At 24.8% G+C, this 26,679-nt stretch overlaps 1 protein-coding gene across 1 annotated transcript; it reads left to right on the plus strand.

Annotated features, from left to right (window-relative positions):
* LOC145834382 (puromycin-sensitive aminopeptidase-like) lies at positions 1–23,410 on the plus strand. The gene is made up of 21 exons (XM_082941799.1): positions 1–163; positions 601–760; positions 2,963–3,032; positions 3,704–3,860; positions 5,824–5,923; positions 6,036–6,115; positions 6,199–6,347; positions 7,506–7,620; positions 9,362–9,483; positions 9,764–9,903; positions 16,262–16,380; positions 16,505–16,628; positions 16,832–16,961; positions 19,001–19,145; positions 19,629–19,851; positions 19,921–20,012; positions 20,269–20,367; positions 20,491–20,598; positions 22,478–22,633; positions 22,771–22,818; positions 23,181–23,410. The coding sequence occupies exons 1-21, from the start codon at positions 35–37 to the stop codon at positions 23,334–23,336; spliced, it is 2,622 nt and encodes an 873-aa protein (XP_082797925.1). The 5' UTR covers positions 1–34; the 3' UTR covers positions 23,337–23,410.
* Positions 23,411–26,679: the final 3,269 nt, after the last annotated feature.

Raw genomic sequence — 26,679 nt, forward strand, 5'->3', positions numbered from 1 at the left:
AGAAGAACACCATATTTTGTAAAAAATAAATAAAATGAGCTTGAATGATTCGGAAAAGTTTTGCCGCCTTCCCTTAGATATTGTTCCTGTCAACTACAAAATGTGCATCACTCCTGATGTCATTAATTTCACTTTTGATGGTGATCTGGATGTCAATATTGAGGTAAATTTCTTATAGCAATGACAAGTAACTAAAAATTATTATTTTTTTAAATATATTTTAGTCAGAATAACAGTGTTAACACATCTATTAAATCATTGAATAGCTGTACCGGAAAATGATAAATATATATTTAAAACTGTACTGTAAGACAAAAACAGCTTATATACAATTATTTACTAAATATTCTGATAGTTTTTATTTTCAACTTTTAGTCAAAAAAATTATTATTTTATAAAAAAATTGAACAAGGTTTTTGTTTATTTTAAACCAGCTAAAAAGTTGTGTAATTAAGAACTTAATTAAAATTAAATTTCTAGAATATTATTTAGTTTGTTTGTTTAAAAAAATTATTTAAAACAATTATGTAGTAAAACAAGTTTGTATGAATTAAATTGTCAGTTCAGTATAATAATTAATTTTTTTAATTCCCATTTAAGGTCAAAAACCCAACAAATACATTCATGATGAATAGTGTTGACCTAAAGTTAAAAGCAGTTAAAGTTTCTGTAGGAGAAAAATCTATGAGTCCTACAGATGTATCATTTAATGAAAAAAATCAAACAGTTAGACTTACTTTCAGTGAACAACTTGATAAAGGTTTGTAAATAAATTATTTTCAATAGTTCAGTGTCTTGATATAATTTTAAAACACCTAGTAACTTATTTTATATTTAAGTGGATAAAAACTAATGTTGTACGTTTTCATTCATCATATACATTATTTAAAAAGTTACTATAAGACTAATTAGTATTTTATAAACTAACAATTATTTTAAACTTATAACCTTAAGTTTTGTTCCACAACTAGAGGACTTGTTCTTGTACATTCACTTATCTCAAATATCATTAAAAAAAATCATGTATACTAACTAACATAAAAATATTTATTTACAAAAACCTTGTTGTTATTTACAAACTATTCTATCTTAAGTTTATATTTATTTTAAATTAAATTGTTTGCCATTTATATACACTCACTCAGACTAATTTAAACTTGATGAAGAATTTAGCAAACTTCAGCTGTTTTTGAAATAACTAGACTTTGACTTTAACAAGATTGTTAAAAAAGTTGTCATCAACATTTTTTGAATTTGTACTTTTTGTTTATTCTATACAACAGGGTTGCCAAAACCCTCGAAACCTAGAAAAAACTGGAAAAACCTGGAATTAAGAAAAATTTTTGTAAAACAATTTTAATTTAATTTAAACAATTTTAATATGCTTAGTAGCAAAATTTAGATTTGACTCAAAATTTATCTGTATGATAAATTTTTTGTCATTATCAAATTTTTTTTATATTTAAAACACATTTAAAGTAACTTAAAAAGTATTTAAAGTCATGTTTTTTACAAGTTGATTTTATTTCATAGAGTTTTTTCTAAGCTTTAAGATGCTTTTATGGTTTTAAAAATTTCAAATTATTTTTTGAGATATATCCTGTCAAAGTCGGCTGCATGACAGGTTCCCTCCTATGGGAAGGGAAAACTAAAAAAGCAAAAAAGACTATTTTATTTAAAATCTATCTCCTACATTTTTCAAGCAATCTTCTTAAAACTTCAGTCTAATCTTTATACAGTAACTAAAAAAATGTTACTTTGGACTTAAAAAAAAAAGTTTTTTTAATTTTTGTCATAAAATTTTTATTTTAAAAAATTATAAAAATTCATAAGTAACATTTTAAGAGAATTTGAAGAAGATGCTTGTAAATTTAGGAGGAAATACATTTTTATGATTTTTAAAGTTTCCAAGAAAATTGACCCCTAAAAATTTGCTCTTTATTCTTTTGTATTGGAAACTTTTTACAAAAAATAAAATATCTCAAAAGTTAGATGATATTTTTGATTTCTATAAAAACTAGTTTGTAGTTTATACTCAAAGCTTTCATTTTAAAGCCAAAGTTAATTTTTATAAAAAAATTGTTGGACCCCCCTATGGCCTTAATGTTCATAGTAGTGTAAATAGGTAACACAGTTAGTTTATTAATTAAATTTTTATTTTAAGGCCATAGGGGGGGGGGTAAACCATGTTTTTTACAAATTGATCTAATTTTAAAGAGTTTTTTCTAAGCTTGAAGATGCTTTTTATTGTTTTAAAAAAATTCAAATTATTTTTGAGATATGACTAGTCAAAGTTGGGCTGCATAATAAATTCCCTATGGAAAGGGAAAACTAAAACAGCGAAAAAAGACTATTTTATTTAAAATCTATATCCTCCTACATTTTTCAAGCAATATTTTTTAAGCTTTCACAGTCTAATCTTTATACAATAACAAAAAAATGTTACTTTGGAATTAAAAAAGAAATTGTAAAAATAATATTTTTTTGAAAAAAAAAACAATTTTTTTTTTAATTTTTTTGATAAAATTTTTATTTTTTTACATTAGTAAAATTCCAAAGCAACTTTTTTCCCTTTTAATATAAGGAACATTTCCTGAAAATTTGAAGAAGATTGCTTGAAAAATGAAAGAGGAGATAGATTTTTAGTGAATTTTTAAATTTCTGAGAAAATTGACCCCAAAAAATTTGCGGTCCATACGTTTGTATTACAAACTTTTTATAAAAAATAAAATACCTCAAAAGTTAAATCATTTTTTTGAATTCTATAAAAACAGGCTTGTAGTTTGTATTTAAAGCTTTCATATTAAAGACAAAGTTAATTTTTGTAAAAAAAAATGTTGGACCCCCCCTATGGCCTTAATATAAACTAAAATTAACCAAAATTAAAAGTTGTACTTATTTAAGTCAACTCATATTTTATTTATGAACTTTTACAAATAATAAACATTCCACACCATTGTAGGATCTGCTGTACTTAGTTTACAGTTTTCAGGAGAGCTCAATGACAAAATGAAAGGATTCTACAGAACTAAGTAAGTTACATAACTATTTAGCAATTAATTAAAACAATAAATTTATTTTATTTATTGTTACTTTGAATATATTTAGTTTGTCTATAGTATTAAATGTTTTTATTTTATTCATACATTATATTTAGCTCATATCATTTCTTAAACTGAAATTTTCAGTTAATGTGCAATGCATAGACCAGGGTTACTAGAAGGAGGCAATTTTTCCCAATTTTTGCGTTTTTAGTAAGTAAGGGGGCAATATTAATAAGAGGGCAGTTTTAAAATTTCTAGGAATTATAGAGTTTTAGTAGTATAAAACCAACTTATTCTATTTATTGACCAAAATTGGTAATATTACCAAGTAAGGAGGCAATAAGCCAAAAAGGGGAGCCATGGCTACTAACGGTCTGAAAAGAAGTGCTTAGATACATTTCATGAGAACTTTGTTCAAGAATAGGCAATAGTTTTTAAATTTTCTGTTAAAGAAGCGTTTATATTATGAAAATGAGTTGGGAAACCCTGCTCTACATATTTAGTTTGTAATGAAACGTAAAAAAAAAAAATTTAAAGGTGAATCAGCACTGAACAAAAGTCATAATTAGAATTGTTTCTTTCTCTAAGAGCTTGCAATCTTTTAGAAAAAATATGTTTAGCAATCCAATGATGTTTAAATAAAACAAAAACAATTACAGATCAGTGAGAAATGGTGTCACTAAATACTTTGCATGTACACAGTTTGAGCCTACTGATGCTCGGAGATGTTTTCCATGCTGGGATGAACCTGCAATAAAGGCCACTTTTGATTGCTCTCTTGTTGTGCCAAGCCATATGGTAGCTCTTTCAAACATGGTTTGTTCCTGCAATATAGACTACGTTTATTAAAAAACTTTTGCTGCTCCTATTTACAATTTATTTAAAATTAAACTTGTATAAAAGTACAATACAGGGCTGCCAAAAAACTTAAACCTGGAAAAACCTGGAATTTGAAAATTTAGGCTAAACAACCTGGAAAAACCTCGATTTTTTAACTATTTTAACATGTTCAGTAGTAAAAATTCGATTTGTTACAAAAAATCTATCATGTACATTATTTTTTTTTCATCATCAAATATTTTTTTATCAAAAAACACATTTAAAGTAACTTTACAGTATCTTTTCAATATTTTTATATTATTTAATACAATTTCTTACCTAAACTTAATTTTAAACTAAAAATAGACCCAAAAAATAGACTTTTAAAAACCTGGAGGAAATTTCTAAAAAACATTTGGCAACCCTGTACAATAAGTATAGTTTATTTAATAAAATACAATCTAAAAAAATTTAATGTAACATAAATATTTTCACCACTACTCATTAGTGTTTCTATTAGTACACAATATGAGTATTATAAATATTTAAGTAAGAAAAAATCATAATCATAATTAAAAAATAAGTAGAAAACAAATTAAATATTACGCAAAATTTTTTAGATAATAAACTAAAACTTTCTAATTTGAAGGCAGAGGATTGATATGTTAAATATGTTAATTATGTTAAAGTGTTATGATTTATGCAACACAAAACAATAAAAATTTTAAAACAAAACGATTGTATAAACAAATTTCTTCTATTTACACAAGTCTAGTTTAAAGAAAAGAATATTAACTTCTTCTAGAGTTTTTAAATGATAATCAATTCACTAATAGCTAATATCGAAAACCTATTAAGCTTACAGCTCTTTTAGAATATCAGCTAAATGTTGTCCAATAAATGATGTACTGTGCAGTTATTATTCAAATGACCATTTTCGCTCTTTTGATTTGCATTTCTAATTTTTTAAGTAAACTATTTGGTACTTGTTGATTTATTCTATTCAATAAAAAAAATAAAAGTCCTTCATATGCATGTAGTTTTAAATGCACATACATGTTTGTACATATTTTTATCTGAAGCGATTTGTGAAAATATTTAATTACTTTTATCTGTTGTTGCATAACTATATATTTTTATAATATAAGTTGGTGGTTTTAATGTGTTTGGGCTTGTACTAATTTAAAAAAGGTAGCCTTGTAACCCACTATGATATTTGATTATTTAAAGAGACTTTTATGATTTTAGTAAGTTACATGCTTATACTGATATTTGCTTATAGATAACATTACATATGTACTTTTATTACCACACACAAATATAATGGTTTTACATTTTTCAAATAAGCTATTGATCAGAGTAAAATTAATGATCTTTTTGGAATCAAAAACCCATGTCTTAGTTGAGTTAAAAAGTCGATAGTTTTTCTTCAAACATTATTTACCTTTTATTCAAATTATTTTATTTGAATTTTATGTTATTTTAAGTGTCATAGAGGGATTTAAAACGTTAAGTAGAACAGTTGTAACTGTCATATGTCAAACATGCATAAATAGTTAAGGATTTAACGAAATTAATTTAAATGACATAGAAATATTTTAACAAATGATATTTTGAAATAGATTAAAATGGATCTTTAAAAACTTGACATTAACTACGATTAAAACTTGACATATGTAAATTAAGTAAAATTAAACTGTTTATTTTAACTAACCTTCTTGAAATTATAACTCGATAAATGAACAGATAACTAATTAGTTATATATATAATCTTAAGCAAGTTTCGTTCAGAAGCGAAAATTTTTTAAACTCTGCCAAGTTGGCGACTTAATACACCAGTTTTGTAAAACCCTTATTTAGATGGACTTGCGTTTAATTACCATAGATTCTTAATTTTTAGAATTAGCCTGTGCGGAGAATTAAGTTAAAGATATTAAATTTTTTTAAACTTTTTTAAAAGGGAGTGATAAGACAAGATGAAGATAAAACTTCAGGCAAAACGACTTACACGTATGCAAAGACTCCTATAATGTCAACTTACTTGCTTGCTTTTGTAGTTGGTTAGTTAATTTTTTACGTATTTATAAGCTGTTTTAAAGAAATTTGTTGATATAAATTTTATAATAATAATAACAACTATAAAAACTTTATTTTTATCAAAAAACTTTGTAGGTGAGTATGACTATATTGAGGGTGCTTCTAATCATGGAGTGAAAATCAGAACTTACACTCCTCTAGGAAAAACTAAACAAGTAATGCAGTCCTAAATATTTTCTGTCATTTTCAATTAATATAAATAAGAATATTTGTATCAATACTAATATATAAAACTTAGGGAGAATTTTCACTTGAGGTGGCTAAAAAAGCTTTAGACTTTTTTACTGAATACTTCAAAATTCCTTATCCTTTAGACAAACTAGATTTGATTGCCATTGCAGATTTTTCTGCAGGAGCCATGGAAAATTGGGGACTAGTAACTTACAGGTTTAGAAGTTTAATTATAAGGTTATAATAAACATTAAGCTTTTTTATGTGATATCTATTTTAAAAGTAATTTTATTCTAGTGTAAACAAGTAAGTTTGTTTTTCATTAAAAACAAATATTATAAAATTTTATTTAAAGATAAATGAATATATTTTAATACATTTTATGTACATTAAGTCAATGACTGAGAATTTAAGGCTTAAGCAATTGTTTTTGAAAAAATTGACAAAATGCATAAACTTGAAATTCATTTCTCAAAAATAATTCTATTAGCCTTCAAAGTTAGTAGTCAGTTTTCTAAAAAATGTTTTTGAGGAAATATTCAGAAAGCAACGTTTTTATCATTTTTTTTTTGTATTAAAAAAAAAAGTTTTTCTAACATTGACCTTAAATTTCCGGGAAATGTTCATTAAGAAATTAAATAAAACATTATATTGAAATTTAAACTTTTTTATTCATTAAAATACTATTAAGATTAAATAATTCATTTAAAATAAAAACGGTACAAGAAAATAAATTTTGAAATATGTACAGTTTTTCCCTTTTTAATTTCCAATTTCCCAGAGGAACCTGTTTAATCCTCTCTTTTTTTTTTTTTTTTTTCTTCAATATCTCCCTTAAGTATTGTTAAGCTCTAATCTTTGTGTAGTAGCTATCAAATTAGTGTAAAAAATTAGTTTTTGAAAACAGAGAGTATTCACTTAACTGGTAACATGAAAATTCAATTTTAGGGCAAGATCTCCAAAAGTAAAATTAAATTCAAAAATTAAAAAAAAGTTTTAGAAGGTCTAGCTAAAAAATTTATAATGATAAGTTTTTTTTCTAAAACATAAGTTTTTTCAATAAAAAAGTCTTAACTACTAAAAAAGCCATATTTTAGTAAGTTTTAAAACTTCTTTTAGTTATACTGTATCATAATTTAAATTTGAAAAAAGGCTGAAATTCTTCTAAAGTAATAAGATTATGATAATTAAAAAGTTGAAAATATATTTGTTAAAAGAGATAATTCACAATAACTAGTAAGTATTTAAGATATAGTTTAAATTGTCAAAATTTGAATCGTGTCCCCTACTTTCCCTTTTATACTCATGGATATTTTTAAGAAAATTAAGAAGTTCTATCAGTTTTACAGACAATTTATTTCTTATTTTTGTCAGGGAAACAGCATTGTTGATCGATTCTGAAACTTCTGCCAAATCCAATTATAACAGGGTGGCGATGGTTGTTTGTCATGAACTTGCCCATATGTGGTTTGGTAATCTTGTTACTATGGTAGGTTGTTTTTAATTTGTTTCTTGGTGTATTTTTAATTTAAGATTACTTAAGCATATAGTATGGTATATTAAAATAAATTTAACTGTATAATAAGGTATATAAAGAAAGAATGTTTGTTTGTATCTAGTTTTATAATGCTAAATAAATGGTCTGCTAAGTGCAATACACGTACATTTTACATAACTGTACATTCCTCTAGCTTATACTTAGCAAAAATTATTTGTTCAGAGAGATTAAGAAAAAAGTGTTTTTTTTTTTCTTTAAGAACTACAAAAACAAAATACCTCTTTGATAAAGGATTAAAATAAAGTGAATTAAACTAAAAAATCAACTATAATTTTTACTTTGAAAAGTAAACAAACGTATAATAGAAATAGGCAATTTTACAAAATCAACCAGTCTTTACCTTTGAGTATTTCTTTTACCGATTATTTCAAACTTAATTCTTGTGACTTTTAATTCCCTTATAATGACATAAAGCAAGTTGCATACTGCTTTTCGTTGACCCATTGGAACAAGAGGGCATTGTTCTTTAACTTGAATCGAAATAGGTTACCAACATTAGTGGTATGTTTTGAATGTCCGTAAACATCGTTTTGGATTCAAAATATTGATATTTCTTTAATGTAGCTTGATAGACTTTAATAGCTACCATGGAACGTTTTCAAATCAATACTGGTTTAGTTCCGAAACTTTCTATTTCTTTGTGTGAGTCTTTGCCATCACTTCGCTCCTATCCTAATTTATCGGAAGAGAACCGCTCTGATTTTGTAACAGTCAACAGATACGGATATAATGTGATTGCAACTCCCCTAACTTTTTTACATGTACATTTAGAATTTAAAAATTACTACGATAGGCAAATGATGTAAAAGGTTTGTCATAAATCTGAAACAAGCTTTGCTCTTTTTACACCCAATGGCGACTTCAATTGAAATAGCTGATTTCATAAATCTCGCAGCATAGATTTTGGACTATGCCATTAGTTAAGGATAGTTAGCAGGCATAAGATCACCTAGCTTGTCTTACACAAATTCAAATAACTAAATTTCTACTTTTCCAGTGCTTATACTTGATTTAAACTTGAATAGTTCCCTATGTAAGAGTCAGTGGGGTGAATTTGGAATTGCTGCGTGACTGGACGAGTTAAAAGATTGTACATGCACTACCTTGTTTAGGTTTTAAACATTATCACCTGATTCACTTTGGGTGTGATACTCTCATCCTCGAGTTAGCCATTTAAAATTACACAATAATCAAGACACACTATCCAACATAATATATTTCGAGCAATTCTCATCAAGAGAGTTCAAAGCTAATAAGAGTTAAAATTTTTCAAACTTATATAGTAAAATAGTAATCATAAAATAATCAAAAGAGTAATAAAAGAAAAAAACAATTAGCAACAAATAAAACTAACTAAATTTACTTAGAAATATATAATTAACATTTAATAAAACTACAGATTAGTATAATAACAATCACACAACTAAAAGTATAAGGTATTATGAACAAGAAAAAATAAAGAAACAGTATAATCGATATATTTTTGCCTACATAAAATAGGTTAATAAACTCTACTTACTTTTATTTTTAACAATGAACTAACTGTGAAGTACACATATTAACACTATAATTAGCCACATAACTATATAACAACATATCTCGATTTGTGTTTTGTTTAAAATAGTTTTACACCTTACTGTATTGTTTTTTAAAAAATAAATGAATTCTCAAGGAATGGTGGACGCATTTGTGGCTGAATGAAGGTTTTGCGAATTTCATGCAGTATCTTAGTACTGACCATTGTTGTCCTAGTTACAATATCTGGGAAACTTATATAAATGATGTCATAATTAGGTAAGTTTTTTGTGATATTTTTGTTTTTTAAAGTAACTAGCTAGTATCTCATATAGTTGTTTATTCAAACTACTGTTAAATTAAAGCAATAAAAAAGTATTTCGTTAAGATGAAATTTCAAAAAAAAAGTTTTTTAGTCTATTAAATTAATCTTATTTACACTTAATTTATTTTTTTATAATGTATATTTTCTCAAACCACTAAAAAAATATATTTTATCAAACTAAAATAATTAAATTTTGTTTGAAAACGTTTCAAATTATTAAAAATATTAAAACAGAGCATTAGACTTGGATTCTTTAGACAGTAGTCATCCCATTGAAGTGCCAATCAACCATCCCAGCGAAGTTGATGAAATTTTTGATCTTATATCTTACTGTAAAGGCTCATCTACAATCAGAATGCTAAATAACTGGATTGGTAATTTTTTTTTTGTTTTAACTGTGCAGTTTTTAGATTAATAAAAGTTTTGATTTAATGTATTTAGGTTGGTAGCAAATTTTGTAACATCTCTCTTCATAAAAGTATTAATTTTCGTTTATTTATTTAGTGTAGTTTTAATTTTTAAATAAAAATAACCAAGTTAAGTTAGTCTAAAATTGTTCTGTGAATAACTGGACTAGTTTATTTAAAAAGTTCAGATTAATTTTTTTGTAACTAATATTTATTTAGTATTATTATTTAATATTTTTCTCTTGTGTTGTAATGCTGTATAGTTTAGTTTTGACTTCTAGTTTTTGTCATTAAGCGCAATTATCAGTTAGGTTTTCTACGATATGGCTAACACTAGTTTGTAAATTTAATTCTTTCTTCTTAATTCAGGGTTGCCACTTTACCTGGAAACCTGGAGTTTTGAACAAAAATCACAAAAAAAAACCTGGAATTTTAACAATTCTCACATGTACAGTAATAAAATTTCTATTTGACTTGAAAAGTCTATCTTATACATGAAATTTTTTTTTTACTGAAAATGATTTAAAGTAGCTTTAGAGTATATTTTCAATGTTTTTATACTATTTAACACAGTTGCATACCTTAAACTTAACTTTAAACTAAAAATAGACCAAAAATGTGTACTTATAAAAACCTGGAAGAAATTTGGAAAACTTGGAAAATTTTTTGAACAAACGAGTGGCAACCCTGTTACTTAAACGGAATTTTTGAAGTCAACTAAATTAAAATTCAATTTAAAAACAAGAGAAAAATTTATGTTCATTATATTCTATAAATTAAAAAGTTAGTATAGATTACAGTATTTTTATTTATCTAAAATTAATAAAAAAAATGTTTCAGCTGTTTAAGTTTATATTCAATATAAAATAACTTAAAATATTTTTATTATTTTAAATAGTATTGAGACAAAAATAAGTTTTTAAAATAAAGTAAGTTTTTACTTCTTTCAAATCATATATTTGTAAACGGAAAGTTAAAGAACCCTAGTTTTAAACAGAATTTATATATTGTTTATTTTTAAAGCAACCTAAACTTGAGAAAAAAACCTTACAAAGTTTTAGTTTTGAACTTGATTACATACTACAATAGTCTTCTTCTTGAGTACGCACTAAAAAAAGTCCAAAAAACGCTAGTTCACAAATGTCATGAGCTGGTCTTTAAACTTAACTTTTAATCTTAAAACTCAACGGAAAGCGTACCTAGAAATAGAAAGATTACTGTAGTTTTAGGGTACTATATGTAAATTAAAAATAAACTTTTTGTTTAAAACTGTCTTACCTTAGAAGCTAATTCTATTTAAAGTTTAAAAGACTCGGGCTTTAAATCTTTAAGTAAAGTTTCTTGGTAATCTAAAAGAAAAAAACGCTACCTTTAATGTGTTTTCTATAGAATAGATATAAATAAATTCAATTAGAGTATACTTTTACTTAGATAATTGTAAATAAAATACAAGTGTTTATTTTATTTCACTAGAAGTCTTTATTCAATAACGTTCTAATTTTAAATAAAAATATAACATAATCATCATTTTAATCAAAAAAAAAAGTTTTAAGTAAATGTTCTACTTTTGCTATATAAATAGTTTAATTACTTTCTGATTAATAACTGTTAGAAATAAGTTATATTAGCATACAGTGTATTAAATTTTATAACCACTATAAATTCGTACTTAACTCTTAAAACATACATTATAGTGTCTATAAATTTGAATAATTTCAAAATTTTATGATAACTAAACACAATTAAAGCTTATAACAACTATAAAGTCGTACTAAAGTCTTAAAAAACACATTAAATTGTTTTTAAGTTTGTACTGTTTCGAATTTTTTATGAAAGTTTAGTTCTTTTTATAGTAGTTTTTGAATCAGCTATTGAATAAAACAATATTTTTGAAAAAATAAAAATTAAAGTTTGTTAATCTAAATTTTATTTGAGTTATATAGACCTACCTTTATGAAAAATAAATATTTACTGTAAGTAAATTATATATAAAAAAAGTAAAGCTGCTCTTTTGTTTAAACTATGATATATTGAATGCTACTTACTATTTATGACATGTATAAAGGGTTGCCAAAAACCTGGAATTTAAGACAACTTTTACATTTTAAAAAGTAAAGTTTCGATTTAACACAAAAAATCTATTGTCTAGACCAGGGTTTCCCAAACTCATTTACTAAATCGCCCCCTTTTCATTAACTTAAAAAAAAAATCGCCCCCCACGATTTTACAAAGTAGTTTTTCTTTTGAGTACAAACTTTTGAGCTAAAAAAAGTTGTGTTCGAAATGTAATTTAGTCTTGTACTTCTTATGCACGCACTTTTGTGTTCAAAGTAGTTTACAGGGCTTAAGAAAATAATTTACAGTTTTTTTCTTAGAAGCCCAGTAAAGTGTATTAAAATACTTAATTATTAAAAAGCCTTGAGTAATCTGTAATCAATCCTGTTTAAATATGATCTGTTCTGAAACTATTGAAACTTTTAGGTCAGTGGTGGACAACTTTTGTAGTCAGCAATTCATATTTACTAAAAAATATTTTCTATTTTCAACTCGTTAGAAAATGTAATTGCGGGCTGCATGATTTAGAAAAATTACAAATAAGAAAATTAAAAAACTCGAGCAAAATTGTAATAAAATGATTTAGTATTATTGTGATCTACGAAATACTTTTGTGAACTGAAAACGAAATAAAAGCGTATATCAAAATATTAGATATCAAAAACTAAATTTTATTTGTTTTGCACAAGTAGTTTTCAATTTACTTAGCGGGTCGAAATTCGACTGGATCTGCGACTGGATCTGAGCCGTCACTACCCACCTGAAATCTTAACTTAAACCTGACATTTTAATAATATCTCATATAAGAAATTTCGGACAGTTAGAAGTTAATACTAAGTAACTTATTTAAGCCGCACAAAATACTTAAATTACTTTATAAATAGGCTTTTTTAAAGTATCTATACCAGAGATTAAAAAACTATAAAAGAATTAACAGTTTATTTTACACATAATAAAATATATATTAAAATATTATATCTGATCTAGTTAAAGGAAGTTTGACTGACTGGTTGATTATCTCACATGAAAAGTGGTTTCATCAACAGCTTCAGTTAATGCAGTAAATTTACTAATTTCAATGCTAAGATATATTGTAAGCAAGTTAGTTGTAAAGTTAAAAATTTAATTTCTAACTTTTTAAACTATTTGTTTTGTAGTAGAATACCATGAAATAGCATTTGACTTGGAATAATCTTTAGGGAACTAAACCTTAATTCTAACAATTTTTTTTCTTTATTTAAATTCAAAAAAAATTCCAATGTTTCACAGTTAATTCTGTGAACAGAAAGTAATCAATTAAAAAAAACTTTTAACTAGGTTTAAGTTTTGTTTTGTAACTGTAGCAGTCTTTTTGATGGCTTATTTATTTCTGTTTAGAAAGTTTTTTTTTTCTAGCTATTAGCCTACAATAATTTTACAGAGGAAAATAGTGAAAAACTAAAAGCTAGTGTTGAAGTACTAAAATAAACTAAGTATATTCTAATTGCTAATATATATTGAATTCAGATAAAACAAAAAGTTTTATTAATACAAAAAGCTTGTATTAATAGTTTAAAACTCCTTATATTATAATAAACTTTTGAACAATAATAAATCAAGTTAGAAAATAAAATTGTGTTTTTGAAACTTTTAAATGAAAAAGTAGAAGTCATTTCAAATAGAAACCTCAAATTTATACTCTTTTAAAACCAAAAAAATCTTTTTAGAAATAAAAACTTTAATGGTTGTCAAAATATTACAATCAGATAATAGTTTTATAGTGATATAAGTTGTACACAGATTAAACTAGTAATAACAAAAACCTGTCAAATAAAGGTCTTTCAAACAAATATTTTAATCATTATGCTATAAAAACTTTTAGTGTAATGTAAAACAACGAACATCAACTACAAAATTAACCAGGTCAAAATAAAATTATTAAAATCTTTAAAACATAAACCATTTAATAAACCGCTTGAGTTCGCACTTTGAAAAAAATCTAAGAAATTTATTACCATATTTTATTTTACAAAATGACAAATTTCAATATGTTATACGCAATGATGTTATGAATAAACATGAAATCCACTAAAACATAAAACAAACTTTCATTAAAAAAAAAAAAGATCTATATAAGCTATTAAATATTATATATATTTTCTTTTATTAATATTTAGTTAGTAATAGACTTTACTTTAGTTAAATTTAAGAAAATATAAATTTGCACTTGTTTTTGGGTAAAAAGTGCGAACTCAAGAGGAAGTCTACCGTAAATAATATTTATTAGGCATTATGCAAACCTGTTGTAGAATAAATAGCTTAATAAAGTTGTTATTATAAAAAGACTACTTAAATACAATACAAACCAGGTTAAATAAGAAATAATTCAAAAGATCAAATAAAATTAAAAAACTTTCATAAAATAATGTCTGCTACTGAAGTCTAATATAATGTGAAGGATGAGGAATATGACTGCTTGCAAGTTTTTCTAATCTGATTCTTAATAAGTAAAATAGAGCCTTAAGTCACCTCCTTTATAAATATCTAGAATAGACCTTTTGCTCAAGATGTTGATAACTGAACTGAAAGCTTTCTCAACAACATAGCTAGAAGGAAAAGCTATAAACAACAATCTAAATTCCACTAAAATGATTGGATACTTTTGCCTTAGTTTTTGTTGAGTCCAAAAGCTTTCATATCGTTTTTTGGAAGAATTTACTTTAAGTTCAAGGTCAGTTTGTAAGTCTGAGAAGGTTTCCTGTAAGTCGTATACTTCAAAAGTATTTGCCTCGAAGGGATCCATACTTTTATCTATATGATAGCTTTTATGTGTCAAATCTAAATTTTACTACTTAATATATTAAAATTGTTAAAAATTCCAGATTTTTTCCAGGTTTTTTTTTGCTTAAATTGTCAAATTCTAGGTTTTTCCAGGTTTCTAGGTAAATTGGCAACCCTGTATAGTTTTATTTCTTAGTCTAACTTAGTGACTTTTCAAAAAGCAACTGGAAATATCATGAGGTGATAGTTAGTAATAAATAACATAGATTTTTACAAACAATTTATAACCCCAAATAACATATATGTCAGGTTATAAAATAGTGAGAGGGATTCCAATCGTCTATGATATATGTAATTGTTAAATATGGAAATATACAAATGAAAATATAATATTTACTATAAAGTAGGAGTCATAAGCACAAGGTTTTTTTTCTTTTTTTTTTTTCATAAATAAAATAAACTTTTTTGTTTAAGTTTTACCTCAGGGTCAAATAATTAATATCAAGCTAAAAATAGTAAAATAGCAAGAAAAAAAGTAAAAATCTTATGACAACCCAAAATTTTAAAATCGCCCCCTTTTCGCCCCCTTACTAGTTATCGCCCACCCTTTCGCCCCCTTACTAATTATCGCCCCCCAAAATACTAAAATCGCCCCCAGGGGGGCGATTTCGCCCACTTTGGGAAACCCTGGTCTAGACTCTAGATAAAAATAAATTGTCCCCATCAAATTTTTTTTATAAAAAAACACTTTAAAAAAAAAGTTTAAACATATCTTTTCAATGTCGTTATACTATTTAACGCAACTTTTCACTTTAAACTTAATTTTAAACTAAAGATACACCCTAAAACATGTAATTTTAAAAACCTGGAAGAAACTTTGAAAACCTGGAGAAAATTTGCCAAAAATATTTGGCAACCCTGTGTATAACTTCTGTTTATGAGGTAAATGAAAATTTTCTAGTTTTTTATGAAACAGATATTTAATAGCACTAGAATTCTTACAGGGCATCTCATAGTTTTACAAAAAAAATTTAAAACTATTTTGTTAACTTTTTTTTTAATATGCGTATGCATAATACAGTTTCTTTTACAATATTTTTTCTAACTTTTCAAAAAGTAAATTTGATCAAAAATGTAAGAAGCTTAAAGTTTTTGATTAATACTTAATTCTTCTCAGAAAATGCAGATTTATAGAATTTATATTGGAGAACAATGTAAAGAAATTACAAATTAAATGCTCATTATAAATATTTAGTTGTGGTTATTACACTACTTATTTATTAATTTCTTAATACATAAAAATTATTTTACATTAAATTAAAGTTCATTCAAGATCTGTTACAAAAATGATTAAATTGACTCTTTTAAATATTACTAGTTTTTAAAAATAATAAGAATTACTGCTCCATGTTAACTTCATAAACACATTAAAAAACAAGTTCACTCAAAGTTTTTGTTTTTATAAAATTCTAAAATAAACTATATTAAAACAATTTACGACAAATTTTAGGTGAAAAGTTTTTTCAAACTGGGCTGCAGAAGTATTTAAAAAAACATTCTTATAAAAACACATTTACCGAAGATCTTTGGGAAGCACTTAGCAATGAAAGCGGGTTGCCAGTTGATAAAGTTTGTTGATTAAAAATTTTTTTTTTATTGTTAATGTATAAACTTAAGAAATAATGTTTTAGTTTATATTAAAGATAACTTCAAATTAATTTAATTAATGATAATATTGTAAATATTATTTTAGGTAATGTCTTCATGGACTAAACAAATGGGTTTTCCTCAACTAAATGTTGAAATAAAAAGTTTTGAAAATGACTGCATAACTTTACACCTCACGCAAAAAAAATTTTCTGGAAAAGCTAATACAAGTGATAAATTGTTAAATTTTAAAATAGTTTTCTTATATTAACATCCAATAAACAAGCATTAAATATACAATCAAAAAAAAAACTTTTGATCTTAAAATAAACGAAATTGATAGTAATTTAAGTTAGCAGTGTATTCTTGAACACAATCTTTTGAACGAATTTCAAGCATTTTTTCAAAAAAGAATTTATACTTTTTAATACAGATGATAAAAACACTATGTTGTGGAACATTCCACTTCAGTATATTACCTCAAGCAAAAGCTCATGGAGTGAAGTATCAATTATGTCTAATGAGTCTTTGGAATTTAAAATCGAAAACGTGTCACAAGAAGGGTTAGTTTTAGTTGAGTAATATTATTTTGATTTAGTATCTGCCTTGCGTTTCAGAAACGTATATTTTTTGTAAAAAAAAAGCTTTAAATATTAAGTTCAGATAGAATTTGATTTTTAGCTTTAATATGCATTTATACTTAGTTTAGTAAGAAAAGATAGTTCAAGAAAATAAAAGTTTTTATTAGCTGTTTAGCATATATAGTAAAGGTAGTTGTTAAAAAATAAAACCGACTGTTTTATATAAAAGTAGAGTTATCAATTCCTAAGATACAATATAAACAACTATTTTTAAAAACTTTGTCAATGTGATAACGTAATTGTAACAGCTATTCAGACGAAAAAAAGCTGATAAGCAATACACAGCGACAATATAAAAATAAAAAAGTATATATATTGTTAATGATACAAAACTAATTTTCTTCTCTTATTTTTATATCATCGCTGTGTGTTTCTTATCAGCTATTTTATGCCTGAAGAGTTACTATTCAGCGAGACCTCATCATATAAATACAGTTAATCTAAAATAATTGTGAACTAATAGGACTTTATCAAAAAAAATTTAATTCTGTTTTTATGATTTAAAAAATCTTTAATTACTAGTAGTAATAATGTATAAATAGAAAACAAAATTTACTGACTTGTATAAAGAAAATAAAAGATGAAAAAATTTTAGATACAGAGTGATTGCTTGAGCAATTATGTTAATGTTAGAAAAGTTGTTACAAATTATGCTAAAAAGGTTATGAAAATCTGTTTATGTCTTAAGATTTAAAAAATAAGAAAAGCACATCGAACTTGATGCTTAAAAAAGAATCATTCAACTTGGAGTTTAAACAGTTTTTTGTAATGTTATTATTATATAGTCTTTCAAGTTTTATCAAAAAGTTGTTGCATTTATTACCATATTTTAGTTAAATTTTGTTTAAGTTATATATATAAAACAAGGTACTTCTTAGGCAATAAGAAAGTCTTACTTGATTTTACAAATTGGTCTTATTTTGTATGTTTGTACCAAAATTCATTTTAGTTCTCAATAAATTCAAAGAATTTTGTGAAATCAATAAGATTTAAAAAGTCCAACTAAATTATATAACAATTCTAAAAACTAATGTAAAAAAAAACACAACAGTTTAAATTTAGAGTAATTTTTACAAAAAAAACTGTGATATTATCAATAATACTCTGTTTTGTGGTGGGCTTAGACTACTAATTGTTAGATTTTTAGATACTTGATTTTTCATTATTTTGCTTAGGTTTTACCTCTTTCATAATTCTTACAACAAAATATGTTTATAAACATAATTTTTGCTGATAGGACTTCTCTAAGAATTTTTATTTTCACAGTTGGATCATAATTTTTATGTTTATTTTATAAGATTTGATTTAAATTGATAAATTATTTATTTAAGCTAAATTGGTACCTAATCAAGTTGGTGAAAACTATTTCAATTTAGTCTAAATCGCATAAAAATTTTGCTTGAATTAACGACATTGATTATTAATTTTTCAAAAATTTCGACGAAAATTATTATAATTAAATTTTTGTTATAAGTAAAATACTTATATCTATATGGCTTAATATGTAAAAATTGTAAGTTTTATTTGTTAGGTATTATATGATTATTTAATTGTTTTAGATGCATTAAGTGTTTTTATTTTACACTAAGGTACTAAAAAATTAGATTTTTTTATGACATAGCAAAAATTTCAAGATTCCTTCAAAATATAATTACATTAATTAGGGCTAAGTAACTTGGTTTTATCAAAAATACGAACTTTTGTGTTCATTTTGATGCAAATTTAGATAGGTGAGCTTTTAAATAACTTTACAGCTACGTCCCTGTTAAGTTATTAATTAATAGTTGTTTTTATCAATTTTAATAAAATGTTTTGTCTTATATATCTAGAACGATTCAAAAATGATTTATTTTAAAATAAAAGTTAAAGCTACAAAAATTTATTAAAAAATAAATTGTTGTGTTTTGTAAAATAAAGCTGACTAAAAAAACTTTTTCTTTTAATTATAAATTTATTTATAGTTGGGTGAAGTTTAATCCAGGTCTTAAAGGATTCTACCGCATTAACTACTCCAATGAACTGCTTGAAAGGCTAATGGGTGCAGTTGAAAATAACCAGCTTGATATGATAGACCGGCTGAACGTTGTCAATGACTTGTTTGCTATGGTCTGTTTTGTTTATGTGTAAATGTTTTGTTGACTGATCTAAAGCTTATTGGCATTTCGGTGCAGTTAGGCGTTATTTCAATACACGACTGTCAATATATTGAAAAGGTAGAAAAAATTGTAGTTAATTTTATTACCCAAGCTTAATAAATTTTCTTATAAATCAATTATTTCAGTAAAAATTTTTTTTATTATGTTGTACAGTGTGATAGTACAAACATTTAATCAAAACCTCTGGGTTGTCTTTTGCTTCAATTACGACTATGATTTTCATTTAAAAAGTTTCTTTCATCAAATAAAAAACGATTTAAATTGAAACTTTGTTTATGCATACCTAATAATAAGTTGCATATTGACTCCTGTTTAACTTTTTTAAATCTTTTGTTTTATTTTAAACCATCAATTTTATACACTTTTTTAGTCGTCTTCAACTATAAACGTTATAATGTTGCAGATTATAATAGCTTCAATTTATACTGTTTAGGCTTCCTCGGGTCAACTTTCAGTTTCTGAATATCTAAATGCTTTGAAACACTTCAAAAACGAGATGTCTTACTCGGTGTTGAAGGAAATTGCGACAGGTCTTACAATGATCAAGCATGTGCTGTGGCACAATGATGAAATTTGTGAAAAATTTTCGCAATATTCAAGATCACTCTTCACCAACGTTTGGGAAAAACTGGGTTGGGAAGCAAGTAGTAACGAAGGTTGTACTTTTGATAGTTGAGTTTTGCAGTTATCTACAGTTAATTAAATTTATTTAATATTGATATCAGATCACATGACTCCAATGTTTAGGGGACTTGCTTTATCATTTCAAAGTGGAAAACATATTGATGAAGAATGCTGTAAAAAGTTTCTTGACCATGTTTGTTTTTTAAATTATGTTTTAAGTACATTTTATGTGAGATTATAATGTACTATCAAGGTTAAGCTCTGTGTATTTTCGATATTTAAAGTGTTTCCTTTCTTTCTAAAGATTTATGTGCTTCTACAAATTCATGTTGTACAAGTTTAAATCAAATGTCTTATGTTTTGTTTAATTATACATACAACAATACAGAGTATAATGCTTGTTATTATTAAGTTTTAATTTTATAAATTTGTTACAAATAATATTCTAGTTGGAAGGAAAGAAAAAAATTCCAGTTGATTTAGAAACAGCAGTGTTTGCTAAGTATGTCAAGTATAAAGAAGTCGAAGGATGCCAAAACTTATTCAAGGTTTTATTTACTTGTATTTTTATATGAAAAATAGAAGTTTTAAATCCATGTGCAGTAAAACTTATATATGACTTGAGCTTTATTTTTTCTAGAAATCTTTTAATATTTTTACTATAATTGCAGCTTTACGAAAAAGCAGAATCTGACCAGGAAAGAACCAGAATTATGATGGGTTTCAAAGGTTGCCCAAACAAAGAAGTTTTCGATATGATTATGAAATATATACTATCAGTTAGTTTAGCTTTTTGATGTTCAAAAGTTTTGCTTACAGTTTGCTTGTACGACTATTTTCCTTTTTAATAATTTTCACATTTTATAGATGAAAATCTAATGACAACTTTATATTGCATGTTAAAACTCAGCTAAATAATTCTGCAGTATTCTTTAAGTATAACAATGATAAGACTATTTAAAATAGTAAACAAGTAAAGTTTAAACAAATGTTTTATTGAGTTTATTACTTTACAAATATTTCATTATTTACATCGTTTTATGAAAAATTTATAAAGTATTAAAATAAACTCAATAAAATTTGTTTAAATTTTATTTTTACTGGCTCCTTCAATATGTAGCTCTCTGTGAATTTAATTATTATATTCTCAATATTTAAAACGTATAAATTAATTTTATTTTTTTTTGTATAGTTAGTACATACTACTTTCAATTTGTAAATACTTGAATGTGTCTGGTTGGTTATTTGTTTACTTAATCTACTAAATATACATACAACAAAACAACTAGTTTCACTGGCGCCTTCTTGTGCCACTTTTATTTATTGAATTAACGTGAAAGTTAAAAAATTAAAAATAATTATTTATTGACTAACCCTAACCTAAAAAAAAAGTTGAAAATTATGTTTACTTCAAACTCGTAAAGTAGTTAATAAGTTTATAAATTTTAGGTTTAAACTAAAACATTGGTATTACTGTTTTATAAAATTAAAGTTGTGTGTATTATATCTGAATGATAAGTTTAAGAAATCATCTCTTCCATAAATATTTTTTTAGTTCTTGAGTTTAATTTTTTTTATGATATGCTGTGTAGCGATATTTAAAACATTAAAATGTAGTAAATAATAAACTATTTAATATTTTTGATTGCACATAAGTTAGAATTTTGTGGTTAACGAAAAAAAAGTAAATTAGATAATACGCATTTCATTGTGTATTTATTTTAATTGGTTAAGTATTTAAAAGTTTCTAGAACAAAATTAGGTTTTTATTTATTGCCAGTTTACTTAAGATATAGTAAATGTTTTAATTATATAAATTGTGTCCTCATAAAATATATTTAAGTATTATTATTATTTTTTTTAAATAGGGTTGCCTGGAAAACCTGGAATTTAATGGCTAAAAAACCTGGAATTTGAGAAATTTTGAAAAAAACCTGGGAAAACCTGGAATTTTGAACAATTTTATCATGTAAGTAGTAAAATTGCGATTTCACTCAAAAAATCTATTATATAAATACAACTTTTTTGCCATCATCAGTTTTTTTTTTTAAATCATTTAAAGTAGCTTAAGAATATCTTTTTAATTTTTTAAATACTACTTAATACAGTTTCTTACCTTAAACTTAAGTTTAAAGTAAAAATAGACCCAAAAATGTGTACTTTTAAAAACATTTAAAAAATTTTGAAAACTTGGAGAAAATTTGCCAAAAACATTTGGCAACCCTGTTTTAACTAAAATAGAGCACATCTGCATTTTAGTTTTATAAATATGTTTCCCTAGTTCTTATATATTAATTCACATCATATTAAAGTTTCCCGGAATATAGTGAGTTGCAAACTTAAATATATTTAAATTGCTTTCTTTAACATCAAAACTATTCACTATTATTAACTATTGTGATATGCAAATATTATTTAGTTTAATATTGTTTCAAATCTAACTATAAAGTTATTTTAGTTTTTCAACACAAAACATTATAGTTTATTTTAAACAATTAAGAAGTTTTTTAATATATCAATTGATAATTGTTGAAAACTCAGTAAACATTTGTTTCTTGCCAATTAAACGATTGGAAAATGTTTTTATACCTACCTCATATGCACGTAAAATAATAAAAAAAAATTCAAGTGTTATTAACTATTAAATACTCTTTTTAGGACAATTTGAGAGACAACATTAGATGTCATGCAATCGCTTACTTGTCTTCTGCGAGTAATCAAGTACAGAATTGGGTTTGGAAGTATGCTAAAAATAACTATCAGGTGTTTCTAGATAAGTACAAAGGATGTTTCCTAATGAGCAGATTTGTACAAGTTGGTTTCGGTCAAATTTATAAAACTTATTAGATGAAGTTTATATGTTAGCATAAAGTTGTTTTTATGAATGAGTACTGAAACTCTATGAAAATCTGAAAATAATAAATTTTCTTAGCATTGTTTTTTTTAAACAGTACACGACAGATGCGTTAGTAGGTGAAGACGTCTTAAACGATGTAAAGGTTTGTTTACATCCTATTTACATCCATTTAAATGTTTTTATTTAATAAAAAAAATGTTTACTTAATTAATTTTGTTTTTTGATTATGATTCTTTTTACTATAATTAACTAGCCGTGCACTTTTATTACGTGTTTTTTTCTTATCACGTTAATTACTTTTATCTTAATTTAAACATCTATAATATTATATTATAATAATGCTAAACAGTAAATTCCTGCCTAAGAATAGTGAAATATATTGGATGTAAAAACGACTAAAAAATTGAGTTTGGTTGTTTCGTGTTTATATTAGTTCAATGTAGCAATTGTTTCACTTTCGCACCAGTAAAATGGTTACGATAAATTTATGAAACAACCACACAGGAGTTTTATAGCAACCACGAAGCACCAGGCGCAGAGAGGGCAGTTCAACAAGCGCTTGAAATGATCGGAGATCGTACTAAATGGTGGAAGAGAGATAAAGATGCCATCTCAAAGTTTCTTTATACAACCCAATCAACAGAATCATTTAAGAACTAGATAAATTTCATATCTATTTATTTATGTGTTATGTAATGAACTTTAAAATTCTTTGATAAATTAAACATAATAAATTATATAGTTAACGTTTGAAATTAACTTAAATAGGCAAGATAAATTTTTGTAAGGTTTTCGCTTTTAATAAATACTAAGTTAGTGGACAGAACAAATTTTTAAGGTTATAAATTATAGTTCAATTTTTTTTTATGTCTACTGTGTAGGCTCAGGGGTCAGCAAACTACGGCCCGCGGGCCGGATTCAGTTGTTTTAGATCTAATCAAATATTTTCTCTTGTTTAAATTGTGTTCCCAAATAAGTTAGTGCTGCTAAATGATCAATTCATTACAGCTTTGTTGTTGAACATTCTTACCACACTTGAGAAAAATAGCTGCATTCTCTTGGTATATAGATCATTCATAAATGAAGAGTAGAAAGTTATAAGTTTTATAATATTTAATCATATCTAATAAGAAAGTTGAAAATGTTTTTTACTTAATATATTTTTTATTTTTTTTTATATTTTCTTTCGGTCTTCAATAACAAAAATATTACTTAACTGAAGGTTTTTGATCCTTTTCTTAGTATACTAGTATTTATTAGTAGACCCATGAACCAAAATCTAATGAACTCATTTAGTTTATCTTTTTTAGAAACTGTAACTCAAATGTTTTTATATTTCTAAAAGAGTAAGATAACTAAAATGAATATATGATATGTTAAAAAAGAATATGAAGTTTCCCACACATAACAATAAAAAAAGGAACGACTTAGCATTATACTCTTATAGCGTCATATGAAACTAACACTTTACAAACGATCTCTTGCTTAAAAGAATAAGCTTTAAAAATGTAAGTAAATAAAAAAAAACAATGCAATCGTTTTAGCTTTACTGCTTGTGTTTTTCTGCTAGCAATACTTTACTCTAAGTTTCTAAACTTATAGTTCAGAATTTTTTTACCTAGAAGTATTGCAACTTTTTCACTAAAAACAGTTTAAGTAGTTTACAAACATGATGTAGTTAAAGAATAGCCTACAAATGACGGAATTTTTTAAAACTGGATTTCTCATGAAATTTAATTTCACTTCGGCCAAAAAACTTCTTTTTTATATACTTTATTAAAATTAAAGTCGAAATAGTTATATTAAAACACTTATAAAGTTTTAATAGACAATAACTATGAAGTATTCCAGATGCATTTTTTCAGAACAATTAATTTTTGATTTCAGCTTAAGAAAAAATTGAAAAATTATCAATATTTACAGTCCAATGGATATTTCATGCATATTTTAAGACTAGCTCTACTATGTTCACAACTTTTATTAATTTTAAATAAATTATTTTAATCCAATTATCAAAAATACCTTAAACATAAACTACTTTTGAGTACCTAACATTCATAAGTTTTAATTAAGTAGTTAAATTTATTTTAAGATCGTTTATAACGTATAAGTTTTTCTTTTTATACCTCAATTTTCCTATACACTCCAGCTAGTATATATAAATAAAAAACTTGAGATAGGTTAATGTTAGTTTCTAGTCAATTAACTTGTTTTTGTTTTAGTGACAAACGTGATACCTTTTAAACTAGTAAGAGATATTTTAGAAGCTCGAAAGTAAATCAAAACCTATTTTAAAGTCTGCTTAGAATAGAAAGAATTTATGGACTATATAGTAATGCTTTTAAAGAGTTCGGTTTCATCTAAAAGTGGCTTTAAAAAACGCATGACAATGAAAAAATTGTAAATTTTTACGGTAAAAGTAAGATAATTCTAACTAACAGCTACTATTAACAACAACTTAACTTTAAAGCTTGATATTCAATGTTAGCTGTTACAACAGAAAATAACTATGGGCTTTAGTTGTAAAAAGTTTTTATATCTTGTTTTACTCAAAGCTGTAAAAGCGATTTATTATTATTAATTTATTAGTTCACAGAAAAATTTGTATTATTTAGAACAATTTGTTTATAAAGATCTTTTCTTACTTATGGTATGTTTCTTTTTTGTAGTGTAAAATATTTTTATCACAAACTGCTTTCATAACTCCAACACTTTTACTAAAGAGTAAAATTTGCACACGGAAGTTTTTTAATTTGTTATAGATTGGCATAACCCTTTTCAAATATATATAAAGAATTGTTCTTAGCGGGAAGGTCTTTTAATAAACTAGACATATTTTTGTATTCGATATGGAAGCTGGAACATGTTGTTATTTCTACAAAGATATTAAAAACAGTTGTTGAATTTATATTTCAGAATACAAGTATCATTATCTACTAAAAATGATATTTTAAAACAGGTGTTGTTCTATAAAAGAAAAATTAGAAAAAGTATAAATACTAAACAATATAAGTAAAAATATTTCTGATAAAACTTTTTCATTGTAAACAGTAAACACAAATCGCGCTTATCTAAAAATTAGGAATGAAATTTAACGTAAAATCAGTGTTTGTATACCTTTTCAAAAAATAAATTTTAATATAGCTGAATATTACTCAATTAAAAAAGAAAATTCTTTAGGTTGCTTTTAAAGAATTCGTTGGCTAAAACTATGTAAAAAAACTAAATTGAGCTTTTGTACAAAACTTTAAAAATCATATTTATATCCTTTAAATAATTGAAAAAGTTTAACACACATAGTTTTTGCTTGGGCTAAAAGTACCTAAATTATAAAAATTTTGCTAAATTTCTGACCAAAAAATGCGTAGTTTTTGTTTTTATTCTAGTAATAAAACTACAAATTAAATTGACAAAAAAATATATATAATAATTTATAAAACCTTAAAAAACATAGGTATTTTCAATTTAAGGTAATTTTTAATTTGCTTCTGTCTTTCACTGTAGAGTGTTAAGCTTTCAAAGAGTTGCGAATTCGACTTATTCAGAAACTCTGCCAATGGTTTCGTATAATTGACAATATTTTCTTATTTTTTAAATTTAGAAATCTTAGTTAACTATATGTCACAAAATAAAAAAGTTTATCAAAAGTAACTGTAAACGTAATTTAACCAATATTAAGCAAAAAAATGAAATAAGTTTGCCCTATTTAGCGCGTATTTGTTCTTAACTTTTGGTAGTAAAAGTAAATCAGTTCAGCGTCATTATTGATATATTTTTAGAACATTTAAAAAATACTTTAAGAAGTTTATAGAACAGTCATACGTACTTTTTTTTGAACAATGAAAATCCTGTAAATTACAAAAAATAATTACAAATTTTGCAAAACTTAACCCGTTTGTATAGAACCTGCTTGCTTACAAAGTTTAGCTTTCTACCTAAAATTATGAGCAGATTACTGAAATTACAATAATCTGTTCTTCAGTCATTCTTTAAAGTTTGTAAA

The sequence above is a fragment of the Thalia democratica genome, chromosome 4 (assembly GCF_965202585.1).
Source record: "Thalia democratica chromosome 4, ktThaDemo2.hap1.1, whole genome shotgun sequence".
Classification (NCBI taxonomy): Eukaryota; Metazoa; Chordata; class Thaliacea; order Salpida; family Salpidae; genus Thalia; species Thalia democratica.